Raw genomic sequence first — 19939 nt, forward strand, 5'->3', positions numbered from 1 at the left:
CCTTATCATCCCAAGTTGGTAGGATTACAGGTATGTGTCAATATGCCAGATTAGAATATAAAACTAAATGTATTAGTTCTGTTGTCTATGTTTTACTGATCTCATTTCAAAGTGTGACCATTTCTTTTAATATTTTAAGTATATACTGTACTACTAATTTAACCTATTCTTGGGCTACCTTCAGCAGTTCTACAGCTTTACCATGATGTTCTCCTTCAGCGTTGACTCCATTAACAGAAAGGAGTTGATCTCCTCATTTGAGGCCTTCATGCCTATCAACAATTCCACCTGGAATTATTCAAAATCTATAGATTGGAGAGTTTTGTTCCTTGCCTCTCATAACATTGAATAGAAGAGTCTTCTGCTTTTGGTAGCTCAACAACTTGAGGATGAGAATGTCCTCCACTGGCAGCAAATCAGCGACTTGGCAGTTGCATTAGCTCTCACTTCAGGACTGCTACTTATATCCATAGTCTCATAAACATGTTCATATACCTCTTTTACAGCATTACAGAACTCACTTTGAAGGACTCTTTGCAAAGCCTGAAGTTTCTGTGGTGGTACCTCTTCACTCCTTTGTAGTTTTTTTCAACAATTCAATTGCTCTACAAATATCCCTTTGCAGGTGTACAAGTTATCCCAGCACCACCATCTTCTCCCTTAGCAATAGGTTTTTTGTTGCGGTTTTTGATATTTTGTACTGGGAATTAACCCAGGGGCAATTTACCACTGAGATGCATTCTCAGCTCTTTTTATTTTTTATTTCAAGACAGAGTCTTGCAAAGTTGCAGAGGCTGGCTTCAAAGTTGTGATTCTCTCGTCTCACCCTCCCAAGCTGCTGGGATCACAAGCATGAGCCACTGCGCCTAGCTCTATGATTCCTTTTTTGATGCACAACTTAAACCCATATGTATCCCATAAATATGAGTAGTCTAAAAAGCAGAAACTGAAGCACAGAATGGTTAGGAAATTTACTCAAGTTTACCCAGCTTAAATTGGCCAAACCTGGCTTTGAACAAAAGTCACATTGGCTGTAAAACTGAAAACACACCAAAACTGAACAGTTTATTGTCTCCTTTGAAGATTCCTTAACATTTCTTCTATAATATCTCCTGAGATTGGCACCCAAGAAGGAAATTGTCACTTATCTGATAAAGGAAATGAAACTGACAGTCTCACCCCACCCTTTATCTTTCATGTTTGCCAGGGAAGGTGTTGATGAACAAATGGTAAGGAGAAGGTGGGGCAAGAAAGGGGCCTAGCTTGTCCAGATATCAACAGGCCCTGGGCCTACCCCAATCCCTGCCCCTGACTGAAAACTCTAGTCACTGCATCCCCACCCCCTCCTTGCCCCCAGACTATTCTCTACCATCAATGACTTCTGGGCAGCTTCACCTCTGCAGCCCTTCTTCTCAAGAGATTACAGCCCAGGACCTAAGGCCTTGGGGGATTTATTGAGAGAACACTGGGACTTAAGCACAGTGAACATTATATATGGAAATACCTATTAGCTGTTAGGCATCATTCTAGATTCTGAGTGAAACAGACAAGGACCTTCCCTGATGGAATGTAAATTATAATGGAGAATGGGGAGAGTTAATGAATAAAAAATCAGATAGTGAGACATTCTGTGGAGGAAAAGAAAATAGAGAAATGTGTGGGAGCATGCCTGGGGAACAAGAGCTAATTGAGACACGAGGATGGTGTTCAGGAGGACCTTACAAAGAGGTGACACCCCTGGGTTCAATACCTGGTACAAAAACACACACACACACAAAAAAAAAAAAAAAAAAAAAAAAAAGGGAGGGAAAGAAGGAAGGAAGGAAGAAAAAGAAAGGAAGGAGGGAGGGAGGGAAGAAAAGAAAAGAAAACACAAACTGCCTTTCTGAACAAGTAGGGTGGGGAGGAATGTGTAAAGGGAGACCCTAGCTACTCTTCACCCTAACAAGAGCTGTTTCCGAGGCAACTATGCCCAAACCCTGTACCCAAAGCCAAGGATTGGAAAGGAGCAGATGCTGCCGCCTGGCGGATGTGTTTGTCACAGAAGAAAAGCAGAGTACAGGGTGAAGTTTTCAGTGGTTTTGCCTCCTTCTGAAGTGACACCTTCTCTCTAACTAAAATACAAAAATAGGGCTGGGGATGTGGCTCAGTGGTCGAGTGCCCCTGAGTTCAATCCCCGGTACCAAAAAAAAAAAAAAAAAAAAAAAAAGAGGGAGCTGGGGATGTAGCCCAGCCACCAGGTGAGAACTAGGGAGAAAGGAAACGTCAGGCAGAGGCAGCGGTAGGGGACAAAGCACAGGACAATGATCATTTTAACAAGCGCCAACAGAAACGGGTTCTGGAACGGGGAGAATCCCTCCCTCTGCCCTGCGGGGCTCACCCCACCTGAAGAGCTTGCAGCCTTCTGCCTTGCAGAGAAGACCTCTGGATCACCCTGACTCAGAACAAGCCTCTGTAGACGGGTCAGGTCCGAAGATGGTCTTCCTCTCTGCTGGCAAAGAACGAATTAAAAACCTTACAGTCATGTTGGTGGGACTGCAAATTGGTGCGGCCAATTTGGAAAGCAGTATGGAGATTCCTGGGAAAGCTGGGAATGGAACCACCATTCGACCCTGCTATTGCCCTTCTCAGACTATTCCCTGAAGACCTTAAAAGAGCATGATACAGGGATACTGCCACATCGATGTTCATAGCAGCACAATTCACAATAGCTAGACTGTGGAACCAACCCAGATGCCCTTCAATAGATGAATGGATAAAAAAATGTGGCATTTATACACCATGGAATATTATGCAGCACTAAAAAATGACAAAATCATGGAATTTGCAGGGAAATGGATGGCACTAGAGCAGATTATGCTTAGTGAAGCTAGCCAATCCCTAAAAAACAAATACCAAATGTCTTCTTTGATATAATGAGAGCAACTATGAACAGAGCAGGGAGGAAGAGCAGGAAGAAAAGATTAACATTAAACAGAGACATGAGATGGGAGGGAAAGGGAGAGAAAAGGGAAATTGCATGGAAATGAAGGGAGACCCTCATTGCTATACAAAATTACATACAAGAGGTTGTGAGGAGAATGGGAAAATAAACAAGGAGAGAAATGAATTACAGTAGATGGGGTAGAGAGAGAAGATGTGAGGGAAGGGGAGGGGGGATAGTATGGGATAGGAAAGGTAGCAGAATACAACAATTACTAATAGGGCATTATGTAAAATTGTGGATGTGTAACCGACGTGATTCTGCAATCTGCATTTGGGGTAAAATTGGGGGTTCATAACCCACTTCAATCTAATGTATGAAATATGATACGTCAAGAGCTTTGTAATGTTGTGAACAACCAATTTAAAAAAAGAAAGAAAGAAAGATAATTTAAAAAAAAAAAAAGCCTTACACTCAGGGCTGGGTTGTGGCTCGCCTAGCATGCGGGAGGCCCTGGGTTTGATCCTGGGCACCACATAAAAATAAATAAATAAATAAATAAAAAGAAATCATCAAGAATATCTCAAAGGATTGAAATTATAAAAACAACAACAAAACATACATTCTGGGCATCTTTTGCGAATGTCTTGCAACAGTGTCCTTGGGAAAATTGGGCCCGCTCACAGCCAACAACTCCCTTGGGCAGACAGTCCCCTCTAACTGCCCAGTCCCAGTCCCCTGGGGTTCTGCTTTTTTTTTTAAAGGAGCAAGAGATAATATTTATTCAAGCCTAAGCATGTTATACATACTAAATAATGTCACACCTGGGTTCTCTCAAATAATGTCAGTTTTAATATTCTCCTCTTCCATCCCACTCCAGAGGCATCACTGATAGGTTTTATGTTAGACTTTACAATTCTCTTTCCACACAATCCTTTATACTCATAATATGCCATTACCAAGTAGGAAATTTCCTTGCCAGCGTACCCCATGTTAATTTCGCTGTTGACATTGCATGTTAGGTGACCCTGCCCAAGGACGAGGGTGGATCCAGGATTAGGGTGTATCCTGCAGTTTGAGGAAGTATCCCAATCCTTGGGTTTAGGGCGTTCCCGGTTTAAGACAAGTTTAAGGCGTTCCCAGTTTAAGACCTTGGATTTTAGGGAAGTTCGATGTTGAGGATTATTGCTGCTGGAATTAGGGCGTTCCTGCTGCCTAAACTCCTGTTGAACTCTCGTGAGATTCAGAGAGCATTTTGGGAAATAAGCCTCGTGGAGTAGGTGAATTGGGTGGCAGTAGAACGGGATTACCAGAGAACGTGTGTGGAGGCCGGTGTGAGTTCGGGAATAAAGAGTTGCTGTTTGAATCTACAAAGCTGTGTGGTGGCTCGTGATTCTGTGCCCAGCCAAGACTGCGGCAATATATATCTATGAAAAATAAATATTATTAAGTGTATTTTAAAATTAAATTAATGACAGTGTAGTCCAAATCCTGTCTCTCGGGCTGGGGATGTGGCTCAAGCAATAGTGTGCTCGCCTGCGGCCCAGGTTCGATCCTCAGCACCACATACAAACAAAGATCTTGTGTCTGCCAAAAACTAAAAAGTAAATAAATAAATATTAAAATTCTCTCTCTCTAAAAAGAAAAAAATACTTCTTTTAAAAAAATCCTCTCTCCTCAGATCTTGCTTTTTTCTTATTTTTTTCTTTGTTATTTATTCATCTGTTTATTTATTTATTTCTTACATACATGACAATAGTGAAGTGCATTACATTCATAAATATCCATTCACAGCATAATTTTTCGTAACTGTATATAAAGAATGTTCACGCCAAATTATGCCATTACACATGAGCTCTCTTATATTTTTTTGCATACAATTCTTTATACACCTTTATATCACAATTTATCATATCTCTGTTTCTATATAATGTATGTTGACAAATATTCACATTCACATCTTCATACCGGGGTTCTGTTTTTGTCAGTGGGTGCCTGGAAGAGAAGAAGTCCCTGGCGGTAGCCACGCCTCCCTGGGGAAGGGGCGGGGCATGCAAAGTAGGGGAGGGTTGCTCAGCCCCAGAACGCCGGAGCCACGACGGACTGTTAAAATTCCTAGTTCCAGGTGGGGCCATTAGTGAAGCTGCACATGGGCCCAGTGGATCCCGTGTGAGTCCGAAAGAGACACGGGGAAAAGAGAGTAGGAGTAGGCATGGCGGCGCTCACCGCGAGTTGAAAGTGAGCGAGCGGAGGGCGGTGAGGGCGAGGGGCGAGTGGCACGGTATCGCTTCTCGGCCTTTTGGCTAAGATCAAGTGTAGTATCTGTTCTTATCAGTTTAATATCTGATACGTCCTCTATCCGAGGACAATATATTAAATGGATTTTTGGAGCAGGGAGTTGGAATAGGAGCTTGCTCCGTCCACTCCACGCATCGACCTGGTATTGCAGTACTTCCAGGAACGGTGCACCCCTCTGGGGGGAACATAAATACTGGTTTAAAAGTCAGATTCTATACTGCCCCTTAAAGCTTTCTTGTTTAAGCTAAATTTTCTCTAACCTGGTTTTTATTCAAGTGTCTCTGTTTCTCCCCAAGATTATTTTCTCAGGGTCGGGTTTACTTGTCGGTCTCTCCTGCCTTCCTGCTCCCTTCACTTTGTTGAAAAGCTGGACTCTTTCAACTATGGTTTTCAGCTTTGTCTTTGACCATCATGTCCCCTTTCCATTGCACACCTCCAGGTGCGTCCCAGGAGGGATTGTCCTAGTGTTTCTTCATTTTTAAGGCTCACATAGCAAGTTATTATTCGGCTTGTTAGGTCTGTGCTAAATTAAACACGAAGCCCACTGGAGACCCAACAACACCAGAGGCTGAGGCAGGAGGATCCTAAGTTTGAGGCCAACATCAACAGCTGAACAAGGCCCTAAGCAACATGGTGACAGCCTGTCTCAAAATGAAAAGCAAAGGGCTGGGGATGTGACCCAGTGGTAAAGTGTCTGTGTTCAATCCCCAATACCAAATAATAATAATAATGAATGAGTCCACCTGGAACCTGGGCAAAGGTCTTGTGCTATTTAACTCAGTTGTGTATTGCTGGTACCTGGGAATTGCACTTGATTGCGGTGACTGGGTGATGACAAAGATGTCAGTGCCCTCAAAAGTTGTATTCCCTACAATGTTAAGGAAAAATTATATTCCTGATACCTGTACAAGATGGATGGCCAGGCTAGTTTGTTAAGATTAGAGAGAGAGACAGAGAGATTTTTTAAAAAATATTTATTCTTTTAGTTTTCGGCGGACACAACATCTTTGTTTGTATGTGGTGCTGAGGATCAAACCCGGGCCGCACGCATGCCAGGCCAGTGCGCTACCGCTTGAGCCACATCCCCAGCCCGAGAGAGAGATTTTTTACTGGAAATAAGCAGATGCTGCCTTCTGGTAGATGTGTTTCTCACTGCCTGCTTTCTAAAAGCTGAGGCTCTGGCTCAGCAGTAGCACACTTGCCTGGCATGTGTGAGGCACTGGTTCAATTCTCAAAACCGCATTGTATAAATAAATAAAGGTCTATGACAACTAAATATTTAAAAAAAAAAAAAAAAGGAAGGCAAACGTAGAGGCTGAAGTTTTCAGTAGCTTTTTTTTTTTTTTTTTTTTTTTTGTAACATGGATTTAACCCAGGGATGCTTAACCACTGAGCCACATCCCCAGTCCTTTTTTATATTTTATTTAAAGACAGGTGCCGGGTTTCTGTTCTTGCGACTAAAAGGCTCAGGGGTCACTCTAGTTAAACTGGGCTAACTGGGCTGCACAAAATAACCACACAAGAGACACAAATACCTTTTTCTTTGGGGTTGCTGTGACGGCTCCAATGACCTTAAGGGTCTGCAGAAAGAGAGAGCGAGAGCACGTGCTGACCCCTTTTATTGAGGAGAAGCTATTCAAATGAGGCAAGGGGTCAGGTTTCAGGGGCTGAGTCTATCTTCATGTCCACTGTCAGCAGGTTGACTGACACCTGGGTAGGCCACACCCAAGGGCACAGTAAGAGAAGGGGACACACACAAGGCACTTCCATGGAAGATTCTATCCTAAACAGGGCGAGGGATTATATTACAAAGGAACAGGTGAGCGTAGCTTCACCCATGGGGCTATAGCAAGACACACCCATTTCTGTGACTGAGCGCCTTAGCACCTAGCTGGGGAGTGTAACTCAGTCACCCGTAAGGTTGGCCTCCCACAGACAGGGTCTCACTAAGTTACTTAGGGCCTCCCTATTTTGCTGAGGCTGAGATTGAACTCAGGGGCACTCGACCACTTCTGCTCCCCAATCCCACCCCAATCCCAACCCCAGCCCTATTTTTCTATGTTGATGATCCTCCTTTCCTCAGCCTCCCAAGCCTCTGGGATTACAGGATGTGCCACAGGGCCTGTCTGAGGTCTTCCTTTCTGGCAAACCTATTCCTACAGTTTGAACTCAGGGATGGAAAATGCACCCTGCTTGACCTTTTTGTGTGAGTAAGTAATATTAAAATGAACAATATGTAAGCAAAATTTTAATGACATTCTCCATACATTTACTGAGGGCCTTGCAAGAGGTTCAAAATATGTGGAAACAGGAGGAGGCTGCAGGGTAGGAAGATTAAGAAGAGTTCATCTGAAGCCACCTAGCAGTGCCAGTGGGGTGGTGTCATCCACATGGACACCTCAGTGCCTGAAATAAAGGAAAGTAGAAACTCAGGGAGGAGAAGGGAATTGCCAGAGGGGATTAGGACAGGCTGGGGCTTCTTGAAAGCAATGTGCAGAGGTGGCTGAAAATTTGAAGGAAGTGAAGGGGGGGGTCATCTCAACAGAGGAGCCAATGGTAGAATGGTTCTCTCTAGAAAACTTACCCTTTATGAAGGACTGAGCTGACATTGACATGCAGGAGCCTGAGGAGCTACCAGAGGCAAGAGAAGATGGAAGTGATTCCTTCTGTGCCCTTGTTGGAGGGTGGTTTTTGGTCTCCCAGCCAAGTCCTTACCGAGTACAAAAGACAACTCCTGGGCCCTGTAGACACAAGTAAGGGGAGATGGCCCCAGTCCTAGAAAGAATGTGAAGACTAAGAAGCAAGATTCCAGGGCTGGGGATGTGGCTCAAGCAATAGCGCGCTCGCCTGGCATGCGTGCGGCCCAGGTTCGATCCTCAGCACCACATACCAACAAAGATGTTGTGTCCGCTGAGAACCAAAAAATAAAATTAAAAAAAAAAAAGAAGCAAGATTCCAGGCTTGGGTTCAGGGCTTTGTGAGAAGCAGAATGGGGGCCTTGTCTGCAATTAAGAGATATTTTGGGCCAGATGATCCTCAGAGCGTAATAGACACTGAGCCCCAAATTGGGGTTCCTCTGTGCTGGGGACCTCTCCCTCCCTGCAGGCTCCCGAGAGAACCCCAAATTGACATAGCCTCACTGCATCCTTGTAGAATGTACCACCAATTTGCTGTGGGCCAGTCACTCAGAAAACACCCTCAGTCTGAATTCTGCCCAAATTGGAGAGTCTTTATCTAGCCAGCTGGTGACTGCTCCCTGCAGGACCAATCTCTGCCAGGAACAGTGCCGGGTCAGAGTTCTCTGGGGTTTATAAGAGGGAAAGAACCATATCCTCGAAAATGTAGGTGCAGACAAGCAAGCAGGACACAGAAGCTTATGGGGCAAGGAATATGGAATACAGAAATTGGCTATTCAGAGTGACTTTGAAATAATCCAGTTCCCTTCCCTGCCTCCTACTAAGGAGGCCTCTGTGGACTACACACACACAAGGGCACACTCACTCAGCCAGAGCCTCTCTTCCTCTGTGCTCTGTCTCACCTTGAAACGTGAATATCCAGGGTGTTTCTTAAGGCTAGAAAGGCAGGAGTTCATGAGACCTGGTGATGAAACAAGCATAAGTTACTCATCTGAAAGTTTCTTTTTTCTTTTTCTGGTAGTACTACTAAACTATACATCTACATCTACAAACTCAGCCTTTTTTTTTTTTTTTTTTTTTACGTTGAGACAGGGTCTCACTAAGTTGCTGAGGTTGGCCTCAAAGTTTTGAGCCTCCTGCTCCAGCCTCCTCAGTATCTGGGATTACAGGCATGCTCCACTGTACCCAGCTCATACCAGAGTTTCTGAGGACAGAACACATCAGGACTGGACTTTTTATCATGTCTGGGGCCCAGGTACAAGTCTGATGGTCAGGGGCAGACCCCTCCCTGCCCCAAAACACATTCTGAACCCACCCTGAAGATTCGAACTAGGGAGCCATGCTGTGGTTCCCTGTTCCCGATCTCCCAGGGCTCAATATATCTGCTGATAAGCTACAACTCACATCCCACCTCTCTGACCATCCCCACTCCCTCTTCTGTCATCCTCACCGTGGAAGAGAGGCTGACACCACGTCAGACACCCTCTGTAGAAGATGACAGGCTTCTTTGCAGCCCCAGTTTGATACAAATTCACCCAGAGGCGGTAGCTACAGAGGTCGTAAAGGCTGAGGGTGCTGAGGAGTACTGGACAAGCTGTGGTGGCAGATAGGGATTCTGGATCTGGGGCTGGGATGGGATCCAGGGGTTCTCTCCTCAGCCTCTCCCCTTCCAGGAGCCTCACTTACCAGGACCTGAGAGGTTATACAATTGCCCTCCAGCTTTAGGAGCCCCCAGTGAGTCAGGCTGGGGTCCTTGCCTTTGGGAATCCTGGACACTGGACAGAAAATTGCACTGAGTAACCGGGTCCTGATCACTTCGTTGTGGTGGCCGTGGTTTTGGTGGTGGTGGCGGTGGTGGCAGTGGCTCTGGCTGCAGCTGCAGAAGCTGTGCTTGTGGTGGCTGGTGCCGTGGCTGCTGTATTGGTGGCTTTGGCTCTGCTGGTGTTTTTGGCTGCGCTGGTGGCTTCGGCTGCACGGATGGCTGGTGCAGCTGTGCGGGGGGAGCCCAGGACTCCTCCAACTCCTGATATGTTTGGGATTTTTTTCTCAGATCGGTATTCCTCCACTTGGTGTTTCTTTGGTTGCTGACAAGAAGCTCCAACCAAGTGGCATCTTCCACCCTCCCATCCTATCACCCAGGGGCCACAGAGGTTTGAGATAGTGAGGCAAGTGAATAGAGAGGCCAGGGTGGTTAGAAGCATCTCTGTTCCCTGCAGTTGGAGGCTGAAGCTGGGGCCCAGGCTGCCTTCCCTCACATACCACAAGTCCAAGAAGTATTTCCTGGGACTGTGCCACCCAGCACAGCCTCTTCCCAGGAGGTGGCACTGTCTGAGCATCTGAGCCTGGCTTGGAGCCGGGCACTGAAAGGAATTTTCATTGCCAGAGGATAAAGAATAAGTCCTTACTTTGATTTTTTTTGGGGGGTGGTAGGGTGGGGGGGACACAGGGAATTGAACCCAGAGGTGCTTAACCACTGAATCACATCCACAGTCCTTTTTTATATTTTATTTAGAGACAGGGTCTCTCTGAGTTGCTTAGGGCCTTGCTAAATTGCTGAGGCTGGCTTTGAACTTGCCATCCTCCTGCTTTGGCCTTCCAAGCTGCTGGGATTACAGGTATTCCCCACCACCACTGCCACCGCCAGATACCAAGTCCTTAATTTGAACCACCACTGTCCAATAAAAACAATGTATGCCACATGTGTAATTTTACATATTCTAGTAGCCACACACGAGATCAGGAGGAACAGATGAAAAAGGAAAAATATTGGGCTGGGGATGTGGCTCAGCGGTAGCACGCTCGCCTGGTATGCGTGCGGCCCAGGTTCAATCCTCAGCACCACATACAAACAAAGATGTTGTGTCCGCCGATAACTAAAAAATAAAATATTAAAAAAAAGAAAAAGGAAAAATATATATCTATATATTCCCTCCCCCCAGTACTGGGAATTGAACCCAGAGTGTCTCTAGGACTGAGCTACATCTACCAGCCTATTTCTTTCTTTTCTTTCTTTAATTTTTGAGATTGTCTCCAGAATTACCCAGGATGTTCCTGACTTGCACTCCACCTGCCTCAGTATCCCAAGTAACTGGGATTAGCAGGATAGCACCAAGTACTGCTAATTTTAATATATTTTATTTAACCAAATACATCCCGGGGCTGGGGATGTGGCTCAAGCGGTAGCGCGCTCGCCTGGCATGTGTGCGGCCCGGGTTCGATCCTCAGCACCACATACCAACAAAGATGTTGTGTCCGCCGAGAACTAAAAAATAAATATTAAAAATTATCTCTCTCTCTCTCTCTCCTCTCTCACTCTCTTGAAAAAAAAAGAGTTAACCAAATACATCCCAAACCTGTGATCAATATGAAAATATTAATATTTCAGCCACATATAGTGGCACATGCCTGTCATCCCACCAGCTCAGGAGGCCAAGACAGGAGGATCAGGAGTTCAAAGTCAGAAACTTAGTGAGACCTAAGCAATTTAACAAGTCCTGGTTTCCAAATAAAATATAAAAAGAGCTAGGGATATGGCTCAGTAATTAAGGTCCCTGCATTCAATCTCTGGTACCAAAAAATAAAATTAATATCTTATGTTCTTTGTTTTGATACCAAGTCTTCAAAACGCAGTACACATTTTATGCTTAATAGCACATCTTCATTTGAACACTAAATTTTCACCAAAATTGTTGGACTCTATTTCTTTTTTTTCTTTCTGATCTTTTTTAAATTTCATAAAATTTACAGTAGAAAATGTAGATTTAGGGGGCTGGTGTTGTGGCTCAGTGGTAGAGCACTCACCTAGCATGTGTGAGGCCCTGAGTTCAATCCTCAGCACCACATAAAGATAAATAAATAAAGGTATTGTGTCCATATACAACTAAAAAGTATTTAAAACAAAAGAAGAAGAAAATGTAGATTTAGACATCTGAGTTACACCAAACATTCGTAAAATTTTCCTAATATGTAAGTTGAATATTTGTTCTAAAAACTTTATATTTAAATTAATCAAATTAATATAAAATAGTAAACTCAGCTCTTCATTCTCACTAGCCACATTGCAGTAGCTCAATAGCCTAGAGGCTGGTGGCAACTATATTAGACAGCCCAGCTTCAAAACCTTTCAGCCATGCAGTGGCACATGCTGTAGTCCCAGTGACTTCGGAGGCTGAGGCAGGAGGATTGCAGGTTCAAAGCCAGCATCAGCAACTTTTTGAGGCCCTAAGTTAGTGAGATTCTGTCTCAAAATAAATAAATAAATAAATAAATATATAAATAAGGCTGAGGATGTAGCTCAATGGTTAGGCACCTCTGGGTTTAATCCTCAGTCCAAAACAGACAAACTAAAACCCTCCCAGGCCTAATATCCCTGTTCCCACCAGCCGATAACAGCAAAACTAAGGTGATAACTCAGCACCACCACCATAGTTTCTCTGAGAGAACTCTAAATGACCGTGCTTCCCTCCTACCCCAGTATGCAACATTCACCAAATACCAGCCTTCTCCCTAGGGGATTGTCTTCCCCATTTCCTTCCTGCTCCATGGAGAACCCTGCTGGACCTGGTCCTTCCCATGTACCTGTTCTTGTTGCTGCTGCTGCTGCTCAGCCATTAGCCACCTCCTCCGGTCCAAAGCCATCTGTCGGCGCCGGGCTTCCCAGTGGTAGGCACTACTCATGATGGTGGGATGGTGGAAGCCCCAACAGGGAGGGGGGGCAGGCAGCCCAGGACAGTGCCCCCACCACCTCTGTCACCTCCTACCCCAAATGCATTGCCTATAACCACAACCACCTCACAATGTGGCCACTGCCAGGGCAACTGGGCAGGTCCCCCGCCCTGCCTTGGTGGGGGGTTGTTCTTCTGAAGGCTCCTGGTAAACACCTGTAAGTCTGCTAACTTCCTTTCTTTCTCTCCAGGGTCCTGAACAGATAGAAGACACTTTCCCATCTTAGTGTGAAGTCTCAGTGGGCCCCAGGAACAATTCTGCAGGGAAGTCTCCTCATTTTTCTTTCTGTCTTTTTTTTCCCCCACTTCTCCTGAGGGGTTTCCAGCAGCAACCACTGGCCCTCTGTTGACCCTCTCTCCCTCCAAAGTCTCTGAAATTACTTTTCCTCACTCCTTTGTCTCTTCTTCCTCACTCTCCCCCTTCCATAAATGTCTGTGTTGAGTCAAGATAAAAGAAAATACAAAATCCACTAACCTTCACTGAAGGGTGGAAAGCAACCTTTGTATCAGATCAGCTCCAAAGAACCTGTTAATCCTAGCTGTGTAGTGGAGTTACCTTGGACTTTGGTATTAAACAGATTCAAATTCAATCCTGCTCTGTCACATATTTGCTGAGGGGACTTAGACAGACCACAGTCTTGGAGGCTTCCCTGTGAAGGTTATTGGTTGACCTCAAGGAATGCCTGGAAATACCAGCTCTCATAGTGGGGCATCCAAATATGAACAGCTGATAGGGACTTCACAGCTCTGCTATGGGTGCAGAGGGATGCTGAACCTTTTTGTATCTTTTTCTCCTTTGGTAAAACAGTTGCTGGTTCCTTCTCCCAGCACCAAGGAGTGTTGTTGTTTGCAACAATAGGTTTATGAGAGTTGCCAGATGCAATAGATGAAATAGAAGCTAGTTACTGGATATCTATCTTCACAGCACATTTATATTCATATAAAATAACTCTAAAAATATTGCAATGGAGGGCTGGGGATGTGGCTCAAGCGGTAGTGTGCTCGCCTGGCATGCGTGCGGCCCGGGTTCGATCCTCAGCACCACATACCAACAAAGATGTTGTGTCCACCGAGAACTAAAATAAATAAATAAATAAATTCTCTCTCTCTCTCTCTCTCTCTCTCTCTCTCTCTCTCTCTCCCTTTCCTCTCTCTAAAAGAAAAAAAAATATTGCAATGGAGAGCCAGGTGCAGTGGAACATGCCTGCAGTCCTAGCTCCTGAAGAAACTGAGGTCTCAAGTTTGAGACCAGACTGGGCAATTCTGTGAGAACTTCTTTCAAAATAAAATAAAAAAGGGGGCTGGGGATGTGGCTCAAGCGGTAGCCCGCTCACCTGGCATGCGTGCGACCCGGGTTGGATCCTCAGCACCACATACCAACAAAGATGTTGTGTCCGCCGAAAACTAAAAAAAATAAATATTAAAATTCTCCTCTCTCTCTCTCTCTCTCTCTCTAGGAAAAAAAAATAAAATAAAACAAAATAAAATAAAAAGGGTTGGGGATGTAGCTCAATGCTAGAGTGCTTGCCTAGCATGAGTGAGCCCTGGGTTTAATCCCCAGTATGGCCAAAAATAAAAAAATAAATTTAAAAAATCTGTAAAACACAGGACTCAATGGAGACTTTTTTTATTATAAAATTTCACAATGTCTAACATGTCATGGCATTATTGTTTTCTGTACCCCTAAGAAAGCAAAGAAGACAGACTCTGTCCCATAATGGCAGCACAGCTTTCTGGGGCATCAAACATAAGATGCATCCTGTTTTCTGACATGTAAAACTATGAAAGTGGGGGGCGCGGGGAATGTTCATCTTCGGATAAAACCAGACACCATCATGGAGTGTAGCCACCTGATCTAGTGGCTCTGAACAGGAAGGCTGGGCTTTGAGCCTCGGTCTGTCCACCACCTGGTGTCCTTGACTTTCTCTCTCTAGACCCTGGTTTTATCATGGGACAGGTAAGCAGAAAATGGATAAATGCCCTTCTGGCATGGACTGCCTTTGCTGCTCTCTGCTGCCCCCACTGCTGAGAAAAGGGAATCGCATCTCGATGGCACAGCTCCCCTAGGGGTGGTGAAGCTCAAATAAAGGCACCAGCGGACCCCCTTATTTTAAGAACTAGACCAAGCTCTCCATGTTTGGCCCTCAGCACCCACGTGTCCAGCTTCTTGAATCGGTTCCCCCCACAGCTGAGGTGCGCTCGGTTCCATCCTTAGTATCTTGAGGGAAAAAAAAAGTGCCTGACATTCATAATTGAGTGCCCACCGTGTGCCAGCCAATCACCTTCAGCAACTGTCCCAAGAAACAAATAAAAAAGACTGTGTATTTTACTCAGTGGTAAAATGCCACTTGGTTCAATCCCCAGCACCAAACAATAAATCTTTTCTTCTAGGTTTTTGAAATCTATACTACATTATTGTTATTCATAGTCACCCTACTTTTCTTTTCTTTTTCTTTTTTTTTTTTTTAAAGAGAGAGGAGAGGGAGAGAGAGAGAGAGAGAATTTTTCAATATTTATTTTTTAGTTTTCGGCGGACACAACATCTTTGTTTGTATGTGGTGCTGAGGATCGAACCCGGGCCGCACGCATGCCAGGCGAGCGCGCTACCGCTTGAGCCACATCCCCAGCCTGTCACCCTACTTTTCGATGGCATGTTTTTCTTTCTTTTTTTTTAAAGGACTCTCATTTTCATTTTACATCAGACCCCACAAATTATGTAGGCAGTCATGGAGTCAGTCTATATATTGTTGCAAGACCCGAGTAATTATCTAGATAGAACAGTTGCAGTCCTATCTCAAAACACAAAGATAATACCAAGTGGGTCAAAACTTCGAAGTGGAAAAAAATGGAACTATAGGGCTGAGGCAGTAACTTATTGATAAACTGCTGAACTAGCATACCCAAAGCCCTGAGATCAATCCTTAGTATAGGAAAAAGAAAAAATCTAGGGGGAAAAACTGAGAAAATTCACTTTAACAGGAAGGTTTTTTAATGATGTCTCAAACTTCAGAAAATATGCAAGAAAAGAATAATTATTTGACTGCACTAACACACACACACACACACACACACACACACACACACACCAAAATCTCCATAAGGGGTGGGGGTTGTGGCTCAGTGGCAGAATACTTGCCTCTCACTTGTGAGGCACTGGGTTGGATCCTCAGCACCACACGAAAATAAACAAAATAAAGATATTGTGTCCATGTATAACCAAAAAAAATATTTTTTAAAAATCTCCATAATAAAAACTTAAAATAACACACAAGATAACAAAGGTACTATTTTTTTTAAAGAGAGAGTGAGAGAGGAGAGAGAGAGAGAGAGAGAATTTTTAATATTTATTTTTTAGTTCTCGGGGGACACAACATCTTTGTTGGTAAGTGGTGCTGAGGATCGAACCCAGGCCGCACGCATGCCAGGCGAGCACGCTACCGCTTGAGCCACATCCCCAGCCCCAACAAAGGTACTAAATTAAGAAAAAAATTACAATATATACAACAGAAAAAGTATCTTTCTAAAATATAAAGATCTCCCAGAAATAATTATAAAAGACAAACTGCATTTAGGAAGGGGAATGCACAAAGGCCCAAAACAGACAGTATATATACACACACACAAGAGCAGTTCTTAAGCAAATATGAAAATTAGGGCTGGGGTTGTGGCTCAGCAATAGAGTGCTTGCCTAGCATGGGAGAGGCCCTGTGTTCAATCCTCAGCACCACATAAAAATCAATAAAATAAAGGTATTGTGTCCAACTACAACTAAAAAATAAATATTTTTTTAAATTAAATAAAAAATGGGCTCAGTTTAGCTCAGAGGTAGAGCATTTGCCTAGCATGCACAAGACCCTATGTGATAGAGAAAGATGAATGGAAAAAAAAAAAAAAAAAGCCAGGCAAGGTAGAACAAGAAGTAAGAATGCCCAGGACAGGCAGGGGGAGATTCTGTAAGATGGATATTATTCCTATTTTGCAGAAGAGAAGTGGCTTTTTCTGGCATGCACTTAACAAATTCCTACACACTCTGCATTTCCCCTTGTAGCTTCATAAGGAGCCTACTTAGAGAAGTGTTATCATCCCCGCTATACAGTATTAAAAAATAAAGACTCTGGGTACAGTGTTTCACACTTGTATCCCAGCCACTTAAGAGGCTGAGGCAGGAGGATCACAAGTTCAGGGCAGCATAGGGAACTTAGCAAGACCCTGTTTCAAAATAAAAACTAAAAAGGGCTCCGGATGTGGCTCAGTGGTGAAGCACCCTTAATTCAATCCCCACACACAAATAAAACAAAAAGTGAAGACACCCCACTCCATGTAGTTAAAAGAAACCTAGGACCAAATTCTGATGGTGTTTCATATTAGCTGTGTGACCTTGACCAATTGCTTAGGTTTTCTGAGCTGACTTCTTAGCCTATGAAGTGAGCCTGCTAAAGATAAGTGAGTCATATGTGTAATATTAAATTATCCAGAAGGCACGGATTTTGTGTACAATTAAGGAAGATTTTATTTTTTTTTTTTTGGATATTGGTGGTAATTATAGCAATATATTCATTTGTGTGTGTGTGTGTAAGAGAGAGAGAGAGCGCGAGCGCCCTTCTTATGGAAGGCGTCCTAAAGGAGGAGAATTCCAAACGGAGTTCTCTCTGCCATTAGGAAGTGACTGGGAGCTGGGGTTGTAGCTCAGTTGTAGCTTGCCTAGCATGTGTGAGGCACTGGTTTCGATTCTCAGCATCACATAAAAATAAAATAAAGGGGGGAAAAAAGGGACTGAGCCGGGCACTACAGCGCACCACTGCAATACCAGCAACTCAGGAAGTCAAGCCAGGAGGATCCCAGTGTGGGGCCAGCCTCAGTAATTGAGCGAGGCACTCAGCAACTCAGTGAGACCCTGTCTCTAAATAAACTACAAAAATAGGGCTGGGGATGTGGCTCAGAGGTCGAGTGCCCCCGAGTTCAATTCCTGGTACAAAAAAAAAAAAAAAAAAAAAAAGATTTAAAAAAAGAAGAGCTGAGGATGTAGCCCAGCCACCAGGTGAGAACCAGGGAGAAACGAAACCTCGTCGGGCAGAGGCAGCTGTAGGGGACCAAGCTCTGGACGACGATCATTTTTACAAGCGCCAATAGGCACAGGTTCTGCAGCTGTGGGGAATCCCTCCCTCTGCCCTGCGGGGGCTCGCCCCACCTGAAGAGCTTGCTGCCTTCTCGCGCTGTCAGCCACCAGCCTTCCCCCTTGCAGAGAGGACCTCCGGACCGCCCTGACTCAGAACAAGCCTCTCCCAGAAGGGTCAGGTCCGAAGCTGGTCTTCCTCTCCGCTGGCAAAGAACAAATTAAAACCATGCAGTCAGGGCTGGGTTGTGGCTCGCCTAGCACGCGCGAGGCCCTGGGTTTGATCCTCGGCACCACATAAAAATAAATAAATACAAAGAAATCATCAAGAATATCTTAAAGGATTGGAATTATAAAAACAACAATAACAATTATAAAACAACAACAACAAAACATACAGCCTGGGGGGTGTTTTGTAAATGTCTCCCAACGGCGTAAATTGGGAAAATTGGGCCCTCTCACAGCTCTCTCTATCTGCCCAGTCCCACTCCCCCGGACCCCCAGAGTTCTGTTTTGTCAGTGGGTGGGAGCGAGAGAGGAAGTCCCTGGCGGTAGCCACGCCTCCCTGGGGAAGGGGCGGGGCATGCAAAGTAGGGGAGAGCTGCTCAGCCCCGGAACGCCGGAGCCACGACGGACTGTTAAAATTCCTAGTTCCAGGTGGGGCCAATAGTGAAGCTGCACATGGGCCCAGTGGATCCCGTGTGAGTCCGAAAGAGACACGGGGAAAAGAGAGTAGGAGTAGGCATGGCGGCGCTCACCGCGAGTTGAAAGTGAGCGAGCGGAGGGCGGTGAGGGCGAGGGGCGAGTGGCACGGTATCGCTTCTCGGCCTTTTGGCTAAGATCAAGTGTAGTATCTGTTCTTATCAGCTTAATATCTGATACGTCCTCTATCCGAGGACAATATATTAAATGGATTTTTGGAGCAGGGAGTTGGAATAGGAGCTTGCTCCGTCCACTCCACGCATCGACCTGGTATTGCAGTACTTCCAGGAACGGTGCACCCCTCTGGGGGGAACATAAATACTGGTTTAAAAGTCAGAGTCTATACTGCCCCTTAAAGCTTTCTTGTTTAAGCTAAATTTCCTCTAACCTGGTCTTTATTCAAGTCTTTGTTTCTCCCCAAGATTGTTTTTTCAGGGTCGGGTTTACTTGTCGGTCTCTCCTGCCTTCCTGCTCCCCTTCACTTTGTTGAAAAACTGGACTCTTTCAACTATGGTTTTCAGCTTTGTCTTTGACCATCATGTCCCCTTTGCGTTGCACACCTAGATTGCTACAGTGCGTTCCAGGAGGGATTGTCCTGATTTTTAAGGCTCACATAGCAAATTACTATTCGCCTGTTAGGTCTGTGCTAAATTAAACACGAAGCCCACTGGAGACCCAACAACACCAGAGGCTGAGGCAGGAGGATCCTAAGTTTGAGGCCAACATCAACAGCTGAACAAGGCCCTAAGCAACATGGTGACAGCCTGTCTCAAAATGAAAAGCAACGAGCTGGGGATGTGACTCAGTGGTAAAGTGTCTGTGTTCAATCCCCAATACCAAATAATAATAATAAATGAGTCCAAGAAGATCCACCTGGAACCTGGGCAAAGGTCTTGTGCTATTTAACTCAGTTGTGTATTGCTGGTACCTGGGAATTGCACTTGATTGCGGTGACTGGGTGATGACAAAGATGTCAGTGCCCTCAAAAGTTGTATTCCCTACAATGTTAAAGAAAAATTATATTCCTGATACCTGTACAAGATGGCCGGGCCAGTTTGTTAAGATTCCAAAGGGGCTGTGGTGATAGATAGGTACAGGTACGTAAGGGGAATTGAAAAAGAGAGAGAGAGATTTTTTACTGGAAATGAGCAGATGCTGCCTGCTTTCTGAATAAACGCTGAGGCTCTGGCTCAGCAGTAGCACACTTGCCTGGCATGTGTGAGGCACTGGTTCAATTCTCAAAACCGCATTGTATAAATAAATAAAGGTCTATGACAACTAAATATTTAAAAAAAAAAAAAAAAAAAAAAGGAAGCCAAAGGTAGAGGCTGAAGTTTTCAGTGGTTTTTTTTTTTTTTTTTTTTTTTTGTAACATGGATTGAACCCAGGGATGCTTAACCACTGACCACATCCCCAGTCCTTTTTTATATTTTATTTAAAGACAGGGTCTCACTAAGTTACTTAGGGCCTCCCTATTTTGCTGAGGCTGAGATTGAGATTGAACTCAGGGGCACTCGACCACTTCTGCTCCCCAATCCCACCC

At 44.6% G+C, this 19939-nt stretch overlaps 1 protein-coding gene across 1 annotated transcript; it reads right to left on the reverse strand.

Moving 5' to 3' along the window:
- Positions 1–72: 72 nt before the first annotated feature.
- On the reverse strand, positions 73–12534 carry CCDC200 (coiled-coil domain containing 200; the record flags this gene model as incomplete). The annotated part of the gene is given in 10 exon segments (XM_081271768.1): positions 73–118; positions 120–163; positions 167–253; positions 257–298; positions 302–356; positions 358–417; positions 419–588; positions 590–617; positions 9615–9847; positions 12436–12534. Coding segments are annotated over 10 exon segments (864 nt in total).
- Positions 12535–19939: the final 7405 nt, after the last annotated feature.

Source organism: Spermophilus citellus (genome assembly GCF_964194105.1).
Source record: "Spermophilus citellus genome assembly, chromosome: 17".
NCBI lineage: Eukaryota > Metazoa > Chordata > Mammalia > Rodentia > Sciuridae > Spermophilus > Spermophilus citellus.